Here is an 11,177-nt window from a genome sequence, read left to right on the forward strand (position 1 = left end):
TTGCCTGAGTCCCTGCAACGTGCTGCCTTATAGAAAGGAGAGAGATCAGCACAGGGCGTGGCTCCCTCCTGGCTTTACAGGCCTCTGGGACCTCTTCCCCACCCGCCAGGATTCATAGCTGCATGTCTGTCCTGTCTGCGCCCTCCCCTCACACTCAGTGAAGGGCCTGTCCCAGAGGACAGGGCTGAGGCTCTCAAAGTCCTGCTCTGCGTCCCTAGGGGTGGAGGCCCAGAGGCTTATGGCCATGTGGCATGGTGACACAGGTTATCCTGTCTGGGGGTCACCTTTCCCATCTGCAAAGTGGGCATGATGCAGGCTGGACCCCGGCCTCCATCACAGGGACAGCAGTCACAAGGCCCAGGGTGACAGGGAGCCACGCGCCGCACGTGGCACCACCGCGGGAGCAGTTCTGTCACCACTGCCCTCCCCCCAGCCTGACCCCCTCATCCATTTCTTGCCCCAGAGCCCATGGAGGAGGACGAGGAGACCCCGCAGCTGATGCGGACCAAGAGCGATGCATCCTGCGTGATCCAGAGGCGGCCCAGGTGCCGCGCACCTGGTGAGGCCCAGAGGATCCGGCGACATCGGTTCTCCATCAACGGGCACTTTTACAACCACAAGGTGATGTCCCAGCCTGGCCTCTCCCCTGGGTCCTGAAGCTGAGGCCCAAAGGAACAGCCCCACGCATGGGTGTAACCACTGGGCCTTCTATAGGCCAGGCCCCGCGGGGGTCAAGCCAGAATTCACCCTCACCACGGCCCTGTGTGCAGATGTGGTCGTGCCCATGTCTTGATGGAGACACGGGCTCAGGAGGAGCTCTCTTGCCCAAAGTCACATCAAAATAACGTTCCATTTCACGGCCCCAAAGCCTATATTTTTTCCATCACACACTCACTGCCAATTCATTCTCACAAGTTGCATGGATATTTGGAAAGTAATGCCAAATTCATCTTTAATAAGGCAATTTTCTATGAGGTTTCCACCCAAGCTTGGTTGATAATTTTATGGGAACGTCATGTCCCCTGTGATCATTTTCACTTGGTAGATTAAGCCAACTAGGTCGAGGTGTGCCCAGCAGCACTTGTGTCTGTGTCCCAGAGAACCCGCACTGCTCCTGATTCCCAGCACTTAGCCTTTTGTCCAAGCATGTACTGTACGGACCTCAGGAAAAAGATCTCCTTCCCCAGATGACATCATTCCGTAAACAAATGAAACTGTAAAAGGAGAAGTTGATTGTTACTATAAATGGGCCGAGTGGCAGTTTGGGTGAGGCCCTGGATGGAGTGTCCTGTAACAGAGCCACATCCTGCAGCACTGGGAACTTGGAAGCCGAGGTTTCCAGGTTAAGCAGCTGCCCTTCTTGATAGGTGATGACTCATGGAAGGAGGAGTGGGGGCCTGGGCAAAGGGTCAAGGTCAGATCTGAAGAACAGTCACACAGGCAAGGTCTGCCAGGAGCCATTCAAGCCGCTCTTGGGGCGCCCTGCACTTCAGGATGAAAAATCCAGCAAGGCAGGCTGAAGGGACCCCGCTTCACCATCAGGACCTCCCTCCACCCCCTGCCAGGTTGATGATGGACAATAGGCTATCTTCGCTAAACCCAGGAAAACCCAGGACTATTTTCTTTTTACAATACATTTATTTATTTATTTATTTATTTATTTATTTATTTATTGGCTGCATCGGGTCTTCGTTGCTGCACGTGAGCTTTCTCTAGTTGCAATGAGCGGGGCAGGGGGTGGTGAGGCTACATTGTGGTGCACAGGCTCCTCATTGCGGTGGCTTCTTTTGTTGCAGGGCACAGGCTCTAGGTGCACAGGCTTCAGTAGTTGAGGCACACAGGCTCAGTCATTATGGCTCATGAGCTTAGTTGCTCTGAGGCATGTGGGATCTTCCTGGAGCAGGAATCGAACCTGTGTCCCCTGCGCTGTCAGGCGCATTCTTAACCACTGCACCACCTAGGAAGTCCCAACCCAGGACTATTTGAGAGTAGTTTCCTGGGGCGAGTTGGGGGTGGGGTGGTGGAGGGAAGGCATGGCTGAAGTTAAACAGAGATTATGAAATTAACCTGACCCTCTATCTGACTTGAGTGTTCTTTAAATCTTGTCCCAAAGGGGTTTGGTCTGCAAAGTGTTGAGCACCATTTGCTAGTATTTGAATAAATATTGATATGCTATTTTAAGGGATCATTCAACAATTTAGAAAGGCTATTTGCATAGGTTTAGACTCTTTCTAGTTCTACGTTCCTAAAAAAGGAGCTTTTGGCTCCATGACTCAAGGTACCAAATAGCAGGGTTATCTTCAGTACATTCACCTCTCCTCTAAGGGAGCCAGTCATCTCTAAGAGGTGTCTTTGCCACATTACACCTTACTCAGTCATTGCAAATGTCACAGGGACATGGAGATGTCTGAGCACTCTGTAGCCTTTCAAGTGAGCAGAAATGAACAGTGAGGGCGCTCATCACAGCCTTTCATGTGCATTGGAGCCATCCTGCCAAGAAGGGCTTCTTAGCCAGCCTGACACTGAATACACTACCCAGTCAGGCCCCAGTCAGAGCAGATTTTCCACCAGTCATGTATTTAACTGTGAAATGTGGACCCATTCTTCTGGGCAAATTGAGGACCTTCCAGGACATGAACTAGGGCCTTAGGCATGTTGGACAGTTGATTCACGTCTCCTGGTTGAGTAAAGGGATCCCCCATTTTCGCCTTGCTCTACATGCATTCAGAATCAGTGTCCTTAGAAATCAGGCAATAGAGTATTTGAGTCACAGGCAACAATTTTAAAAAATTCCTAGAATTAACTTCCTGGGTTTGTTATTCCAGGTTTTATCTCTTAGAACTGTACACTATTGCTTCACTCAATTATTTTCCAAAACTATTCTTATTCACAGTAATTTTGGCTTGATTTCCAGACAGGGTAAAACCTAGCACGTGTGTTCACTGCTTTGCCCTGGCCTGTAAGATTCAAATGTGTTCTATGAGGGGAAAACCAGAGTGGTTAGAGATGGGAAAACAGCCTGGGGACCTTTGTTCTTACTTGGAGCCGGTTGGTATCTTCTTGAGAAAAGACTTCAGGCAGAAGAAACGCTAACGATGTCTTGTTGACATGACCTTTCTTCTCCTAGAAATAGCCTGACTCCTCTATTCCATATTTCTTAGAAACTGAAAGCCTACTCTGGCTTTCTGTATCACCCAGAGTCATTCCACATCTCAACTGTGGAGAAGGCACATCCGGGTTTAAGTCTGGCTCTGGTACTCAGGGACCAGCTAGGGACACTGAACAAATCCCTTACACACCCCAAGCCCCTCCTGGGAAAGGCAGAGCTAGGACCATTCAGGAGGAATGTGTGAATTGGAATTTGGTTTCAGAAAGCAAGGAGGAGGGGCTTCCTAGGTGGCGTAGTGGTTAAGAATCCGCCTGCCAATGCAGGGGACACAGGTTCAATCCCTGCTCTAGGAAGATCCCACATGCTCCAGGAAGATCCCACATGCCATGGAGCAACTAAGCCCATGCACCACAACTATTGAGCCTGCACTTCAGAGCCCGAGAGCCACAACTATTGAGCCCATGTGCTGCAACTGCTGAAGCCCACGCGCCTAGAGCCCGTGCTCCGCAACAAGAGTAGCCACGGCAATGAGGAGCCCGTGCACCGCAATGAAGAGTAGCCCCCACTCAGCGCAACCAAAGAAGGCCTGCGCACAGCCAAAAAAGACCCAACACAGCCAATTAAATTAATTAATTAATTAATTTTTAAAAAAAAGAAAAGAAAGCAAGGAGGAGCTTGCCCACAGGGAAGTCAGATGCAGGGAGGTCCTGTGCCACGGTGGTGAAGCAAGGGGTTTGGGGCAGCTCTGCCCTTTCTAGATGGGTGATGCTGACAAGCTGCTTAACCTGTCCAAGCTTCCGTGTCTTCCCTAAGATAAGGGGACGAGAGACAGGTACTTCTAAGGGCTGTTATGAGGATTACATCAAAGATTATATATAAAGCGCTTAGCAGGTTTACTACCTGGCTAGTGATCACTGAGGACTTAATAAGCCTCAGGCGATGCCCTGGTTGACCTTTATGTATGGTGTCCCATAAACAAAGGCAAGATACCTGTGAGAACGTCACGGGCCCCCATACCTGTGCAGGAGCCATGTGGCTGAGGCACAGGGTACATGAGAGGGAACCATGTGTCCCATGTGCATAATATGAGAGGGGCCATGGATAGCAGTCTAGGCTGTGGGACATGGTATAAGACAGCACTTCTCAAAGTGTATCCTACAGATAGCATCACGGGGCATTTTCCTCAAATGCAGATTTTATCCAGGAGTCTGGACCGAGGGAGCCTGAGACTGCATGCTGACCCAGCTGGTCCAGAACATACTTTGAGCTGCACAATTTTTGAAAGGTTGTTTCTTTGGGCAACAGTGTGGAAAATGGATTGAAAGGGCTGAGACTGGAAGGGGAGAGTTGGGAAGCTGATGCAGTATAAACAGAGGGCCTCTACTCAGGCACCACTAGGAGAATGGAGAGCAGTGACAGATTTGAGAACTTCCAGCCTTAGAATCAGCAGACACTTAGTGATTTGATCGCTAGAAAGAGTGAAGGAGAGACTGGTCCCCCCCTCCCCCAACCCCTTGTGAATGACTTCCAAGGCCCTGGTTCCTGGAATCCATAGAGCTGGCCCTTACAGCTTTGTAGGCATCTTTCTTAGAGGCCTCTCTAAGATGGGAGCTGTTACAGCTTCCCTGTGTATGCCTGGATCTGGGCACAGCTGGTGTGTGGGTCTATGTGGATGGACAGAGGCAGGTGCTCCCAGAGCCCAGATTCCTCTGCTGCTCCGGCCTGCTCAGCACTATCTGGACGACAGCATACCCAGAGCCTGCGTGATATCGGCCCTGTGGCCCCTCTGGCCTTGCCCTGAACTGCCTCCCTCTTCCTGTACAGACCTCCGTGTTCACTCCCGCCTATGGGTCCATGACCAACGTGAGAGTGAACAGCGCCATGACCACCCTGCAGGTGCTCACCCTGCTGCTGAACAAGTTCCGAGTAAGTCTGGCCACGAGTGGCCCTGCCCCAGGTGCTGGTGGTTTGCTGTTTTGCTGGGGGAGGGGCCTGGGGAAAGCCATGGCTCCTGGCTAGAAGGATGACCAAGGTTTCCTCAGCTGAGCTGGCCTCTCTGGGAGTTTAAGCAGAGAGAGAGGAGGGCTCCCTGGGGATTTGCGTGTGTGGCACTGAGGATGTGGTTACTGCCAGGGGTCCCTTTCTGTCTCTCCTGTCTGGAAAAGCCATGGTCTGACTTCCTGTCACTACCTGTGCAGGTGGAAAATGGTCCCAGTGAGTTTGCACTCTACATTGTTCACGAGTCTGGGGGTAAGTGTCTGCCTTTGCTTCCCGATTATAAGAACAAAAGTCCCTGTCCATTTGGCAAGCTCACCGACTGTGTTTCTTCTCTGAGGGCTCTTCCTGGCCTTGGGACACACTGTGCCTCTACCATGAGCACCCCTCCCAGACCCAAATCCAGGCATACTGGTCATCCCTTTCAGAATCCCACCGAAAGCACACAGTAAGCCACTCTCTCCAATAGATTCAGCGTGGAGTGGGGAGGAGTGTACCTCTGGGTCTTCAAGGTGGACTGAAGCCCCTCACCCACTGAGAACTCCTGTTGCAGAACTGGCACTGCACAGCCCTCTGTCCAGCGCTGCATGACCCAGATGTGATAACTGAGCCTCCCCAAGTCCACTTCCCCATCCCCCTCTCCTCCAGCCACTGTTCCTCTCTGAGCTGGGCCTTCACGGAAGGATGTGATCACATATCATCAGGACAATGTCCATCACCCAACATCTGGCAGTGTTGCCAGTCCTCCTGGACATCTGTCTTCCATCACGTTCTTGTCCTGGAACAAAGAGACACAGCCCTAATGCCCCATGAATTTTGTCCACCACCTTCTTTTTCAGAGCGGACAAAATTAAAAGACTGTGAGTACCCACTGATTTCCAGAATCCTGCACGGGCCCTGTGAGAAGATCGCCAGGATATTCCTGATGGAAGCTGACTTGGGCGAGGAAGTCCCCCACGATGTGAGTGGGGCTGAGGCTCGGGGAGGCCTGCTTCTGAGGGAGGGACTGGGGGACAGCATGGCGGACTCCCCAGGGCTCCTAAGGTGACCTTGGGCAGAGCCCTCTTGGGCGGTGCTTCCGGGGCCCCCACAGCCATCCTGAAGGGCCAGCACAGTGTTGGTTTCAGCACTTCTTCTTCCTGTCAGCCACCACAAGATCCATCAGCTGGCTCAGGGGAAAAAAGAAGTTGGGTCTTGGAAAAACCATGGCCTGGCCTTTTCCTCTCAGACAGGTAGAATCTTTTCCTCCATTGGAGTGTGTTTTTTTGTCATTACGTTAAAGACTCAGAACAAGAGCTCCTCAACTAGGACCTAAGGTTTATGGAAGGGACCCTATGGAGGTCTGTGTGCCAGGACAGCCTGAGTCCTGGCTGGGTGATGAACACATTCCCAAACTCCCCTGCACAGAAAAGGCCTATAGGGTGTGGACCCCAAGGAGAAGGCCCAGTGACCCTATGTCCCTTGGCCCATTCACAGACTAGCGTAGTTTCATTCCATTGTTGGAAGCAATGGCATTCCCACCATCTCCACCCCCACCTCCAGAGAACACCCAGTGTGACTCCCGTCACTATTGAAGTCTCTTCTGCCGAGACCAGCTCGGCGACTCGAGGCGAGTGACGGGTGCCGCAAGCTTGAAGAAGACACAGACACAGACTGAAGAGAAAAGTGGGACGGGGGGCTCAAGACCTCTCTGATCAAGAGCCCTGCTGACTCATCCCAGGTTGCTTTTATTGAGTTCTTCCGCTAACATTCTCAGGTTACACCCATAAACAATCAAAGGCCTCACATGACTGAGGCAATTATCTTTGTTTGCTTCCTGGGTCCGAGTTGAGCAGGTGTGGATTTGAGCTGGGGGTGGAGAGCAAAACAGCCCTGGGGGCAGGAGACCTCTCTCAGATATTGGGGGTCTGTGCCCCACCCCTGTTGGCCCCTCTACGACTGTGCCTGTCTTAGGTTGTTGAGGAATCTTACCCGTCTCTGGCTAACCAGTCATCCTCCAGGGCCAAACAGGGTGATATTAGTCTCCATGCCCTGCACCCTTAGCTCCTCTACTGCTCAAGCAGGACATTCTGAATCCCATTGCTCGGCCCACATACTTAAACATTTTCAAGGTTTCAGAAAGGTTCCCGAATGTCTTCCCACACTCTTCCTAAAATTCAGCTTAATCTCTCCTCCCAGGGATCATAGTTGCCTTTGAGGTAAGAATGGGCTTCATCCTCCCATCCTGGTATACACAGAGCAGTGCTGTGGGTGGGAGGAAAGTGGGGCAGACTCTTCCTTGGATACGAGACCTTGCTGAATCGGCCACCATGGAAGCCACGAGGAAAAGAAAACACCCTTTCGGCTTCTCATTTAAAGCACATTAAAATGTTCTTGGATTTTCTAGGTCGCTCAGTACATTAAGTTTGAAATGCCGGTGCTGGACAGTTTTGTTGAAAAATTAAAAGAAGAGGAGGAAAGAGAAATAATCAAACTGACCATGAAGTAAGCAGCACTTAAAGAGCCAGTCGTGGGTCCTGAAGGTCAGGGCAAGTCTGTAGGGCAGAGCAGCCAGGCCCGGGGCTGGGAGAGCTCCCTCCTCTAGGTGTGCCAGGGGCCCTCACGCAGCTCGGGGACAGCTGCTCACCCTGGCTCCCCAGCACTGCCCTCTGGCCCCTTGCTCGATACGGACGCCAAGCTGGGGTGACAGCCTGCCAAAATGGGGGATGCAGCCCAGACCACTCATCTGGCCTCGGCAACCTCACCAGCACAGGATGGGCACAGGCTGCAGAAAACTGACCAGGAGAGTCAGGCAGGAGCACAGGTGGGCCCTGGACCAGGGTTGTGCATTCTTCTGGCGACACTGCTCTGGAGGAGCAATGGAGGAGGGGGCCTGCTTGTGCACACTCAGCCTGGCCTGGGCCTTTCACACGAGCCGGAATTCCAGGCCTGCCCCAAAGCAGCAGTTATTGGAACTGCCTGCACTAGCTGATGTCTGCAGGTGCGGGGGACCAGTTCCATGGAAAGGTGAGCAGGTGTCACCTGCTGGCTCCTGGGGAAGCTATGTCAGGGCCCAGCTGTGTGAGGTCTGCCAGGCAGCACATCCCGGTGATCTCTCTCTCCCTCTGCAAGGGAAGCTCAGTCCCAGAGTCCCTCTCAGGAAGGGAAGGAGGGAGGCCACTCCCTGTGAGGGTCTGCGGTCAGGGGACTGGTTTGGATTCTGGCTTCTGGTTGAATGATTCTTGAAAGCCACAGGCCCCAAGGCTTCTGTGTGTGCAGTCAGGCCCCATTCAGGCAGTCAGCAGAGAGCTCAGTCAGAGGAAACAGTCCATATGCAGCAGTCCGTATGCAAGTCCATAGCTAGAAAGGACTTGAGGGTCACCTGGTCAGTCTGTTCAGTGTACAGAGAGGAAACAGTGGCCCGAGATGAGGAAGGAGGCAGCGCCACGTGACTGCAGAGCCAGGGCTTCCTGATCCCCACTCTGCTGCCCTGTCCACTCCAGCACACTCCTGGCTGTACTGGAGGATCTTTGGAATAGAAAGAGCATTCTGCTTTGAAGCTTCGCAGGGTCTACAACCCTGTTAGTTTGCTCCTCAAAGCCAGGGATTTGGGCCTGGCTCTTCCCTCTCCTTGGCAGAGGAGAGATGGTAGCTACTAATGAGCCTGTCCAGAACCATAGGTCTCTGGGCCCAGCATCTGTGTGCTCCCTTGTTCTGCTCCCCCTCCCTGTCCCCTCCAGTATCAGTGAGTCCTCTGGGATGTGTCTCCCTCCAGGTTCCAAGCCCTGCGTCTGACAATGCTACAGCGCCTGGAGCAGCTGGTGGAGGCCAAGTAGCCCACAAGCAACTGCCTCTTCTGAAGCCCCCAGCAGCCAGCACACACTAAGTGCTGGTGGCCAAGCCCTGACTGGCCACACCAGCTGCAGAATCCAGCACCCGTACTTCTGCCTGTCCACCTACCTAGGTAGCATGAGCCCCATGTCCCTGGCTCTTGGCTCCAAGGTGAGCACTCACGAGACCCAGACCTAAGCCTGAGGAGCCAGGAACTTTCTGGGTGGGGTCTGCATGTGAGACTGGCCTGGGCCGAGAGCAGCCCTGAAACTGTGATATTGGCTACATTATGTAGCTGGATGGCATGGCCAGTCCTGTTCACTCCACACCTCTCCGGCTCAGGAGAGCAGAACATGACCTTGCTTCTGGGGTGTGGGCTCCATCTGCTCCCCCAGTGCCCAGCCCAGAGCTACTGCAGAACGGCAAGCCCTTAACCTCATCAAACATGTGACCCACTAGACCCCCATCTGCCCTCACCTCATGCTGCCATTCAGAATCTCTGCTAGGAAAAGCAAGGGCTGCCAGTGGCTATGGGACATGTGATGCTCCCAGCCATCACTTCACAATGGCATCCCTGGCCCTCAATGATGTCACTCCACGAGCATCACATAGCCCAGCGCCCTGGCGGCAGAGGTCAGACCAGGAATAAGACCACCAGCAGCCCATCGTCTCTCTGCAGCACTTGCTCTGAACTTCCCCAGCAAGACCTGAAGGGAGTCTTATAAGGAGCTCTCTGCAAGAAGCGTGTCAATTTGATCACACTGACACATGTGGCATTGAAAGGTTGCTGCTGGGGTGGGTGAGAGTCCAGGAGCTGTCCAGGGACTGCCAGCAGTGGCTTGAGAAGGCCATGCTTTGCCCCATCGCTGCTCTCCTCAGACACCTGTGTGCCTCCTGCCCTCTGTGGGTGTGCTTTCCTCCCCTCTCAATACTTCCCATCAACGGGCTGCCATGGGGGAAAACATCTGCTTGAGGAGAAAGGGTTTTGAATTCCCTGGGGCCAGATACAGAACAGTTTGGGTTCGTCAGCTGATGAAAAATTTCTGGAATGAACAAGAAGGCTTTTGCAAAAATTATGCAACAGTTGACTTCAGTCATATGAGGTGTTTGTCCAAAACAGAGCAAACTGGAGACCAAATTCTCCCACTGGGGCCCATGGATAGTGGATTTAAAGGGAAAAACTATCAAGTCTCCCAAATATAGGCATTCAAAGTGAGGGAGATTCCATCGCTGCCTTGTGCAGCGGCTCTTCACCGGTGCCCATAAACAACAGAGTTTGGGAGCAGCCATGCCATTTGACCCCCCGTTCAGGGTGAACGTCACACCAGAATTGCCCTGACCTAGAGCCGTCTTCACAGAGGCAGGTGCAGAGATGTCCAGGGGAGGTCCACCATAGTTTCTGTTGTCTCTGTTCTCCTTTGGCAGCATAGTTGCCTAGGTACTCAATAAAGGTGTACTGCATTGAACTGAAGGAGTTAGGTCCAAGCTTTTTTATTCTGCTTATGGGTGTCCACCCTGACCCTCTGCTCTAACCTCTGAAACTCTTGTCCTACGGTTTATGTGGCCAAGTTTGGCAGAAGAGTCAAAGCTGAGCCACAGCCCGCTGCTCTTGACACGTACATGACTCCTTCCTTTCCATGCATATCCTTGGGATTGGTGTGGGGCCTGAGGACAGAGGCAGCTACAGGGTACAGAGGAGGAGTCATTGGTGGGGGTCTGTGGGCAGCCTGGACAATAAGCGATAGGGTCACCCCAAATTGCAGAGTCCCAGCATCAGGAGGACCTCGGGAATCTTTCAGGGCTCAGGGGAAATCATGACAGAGGGTAGAGAACTACTCAAACAGGGCTACCCAGTAAAATAGTGAAGTAACTCTTCAGACTATATTTATAAGCTCAGGTCAAGGACAACTGCTGTCCATTATTCAGCAATGACTGAGGGACTGCTTTGTGACAGACCTGTGCTGAGCCCTGGAGGGACAAAGACAGAGCCATGCTGTGCCCTGTGTTCAGGGGTCTCCTAATTGGGAGAAGCAGGCCACACACCCTGGAGGCTCAGGGGACCAGCAGGGCAGAGAGATGGTGAAGGTCCCTGGAAGGAGGCCCAAGGCTGAGCCCAACTTGCCTAAGACAGTGTGTGTGACATTCCATCCTAAAGACGCCTGCCAGCCCTGGAACAGACAGGGTCTGGCGTGTGGGGAGCCATCAGATGAGGAAACCCTCTGGAAACAGTCCCCAGTTTTGTTTTTTGGGTTTTTTTTTTGGG

At 52.8% G+C, this 11,177-nt stretch overlaps 1 protein-coding gene across 5 annotated transcripts in view; it reads left to right on the forward strand.

Moving 5' to 3' along the window:
- RASSF4 (Ras association domain family member 4) overlaps positions 1-10,659 on the forward strand; it is a 35,756-nt gene extending 25,097 nt beyond the window's left edge. For 3 of the 5 annotated variants that reach the window (XM_057737355.1, XM_057737356.1, XM_057737353.1), the window contains exons 6-11: positions 464-621; positions 4,934-5,035; positions 5,308-5,359; positions 5,944-6,065; positions 7,491-7,588; positions 8,859-10,659. In XM_057737355.1, the coding sequence (XP_057593338.1) occupies positions 464-621; positions 4,934-5,035; positions 5,308-5,359; positions 5,944-6,065; positions 7,491-7,588; positions 8,859-8,919 (593 nt within the window). In that variant the 3' untranslated portion in view covers positions 8,920-10,659. Of the gene's footprint in view, positions 1-463; positions 622-4,933; positions 5,036-5,307; positions 5,360-5,943; positions 6,066-6,646; positions 7,589-8,858 lie in introns of those variants that run through there. The other 2 variants (XR_009054032.1, XM_057737357.1) reach the window with 2 other exon arrangements.
- Positions 10,660-11,177: the final 518 nt, after the last annotated feature.

The sequence above is a fragment of the Hippopotamus amphibius genome, chromosome 5 (assembly GCF_030028045.1).
Source record: "Hippopotamus amphibius kiboko isolate mHipAmp2 chromosome 5, mHipAmp2.hap2, whole genome shotgun sequence".
Classification (NCBI taxonomy): domain Eukaryota; kingdom Metazoa; phylum Chordata; class Mammalia; order Artiodactyla; family Hippopotamidae; genus Hippopotamus; species Hippopotamus amphibius.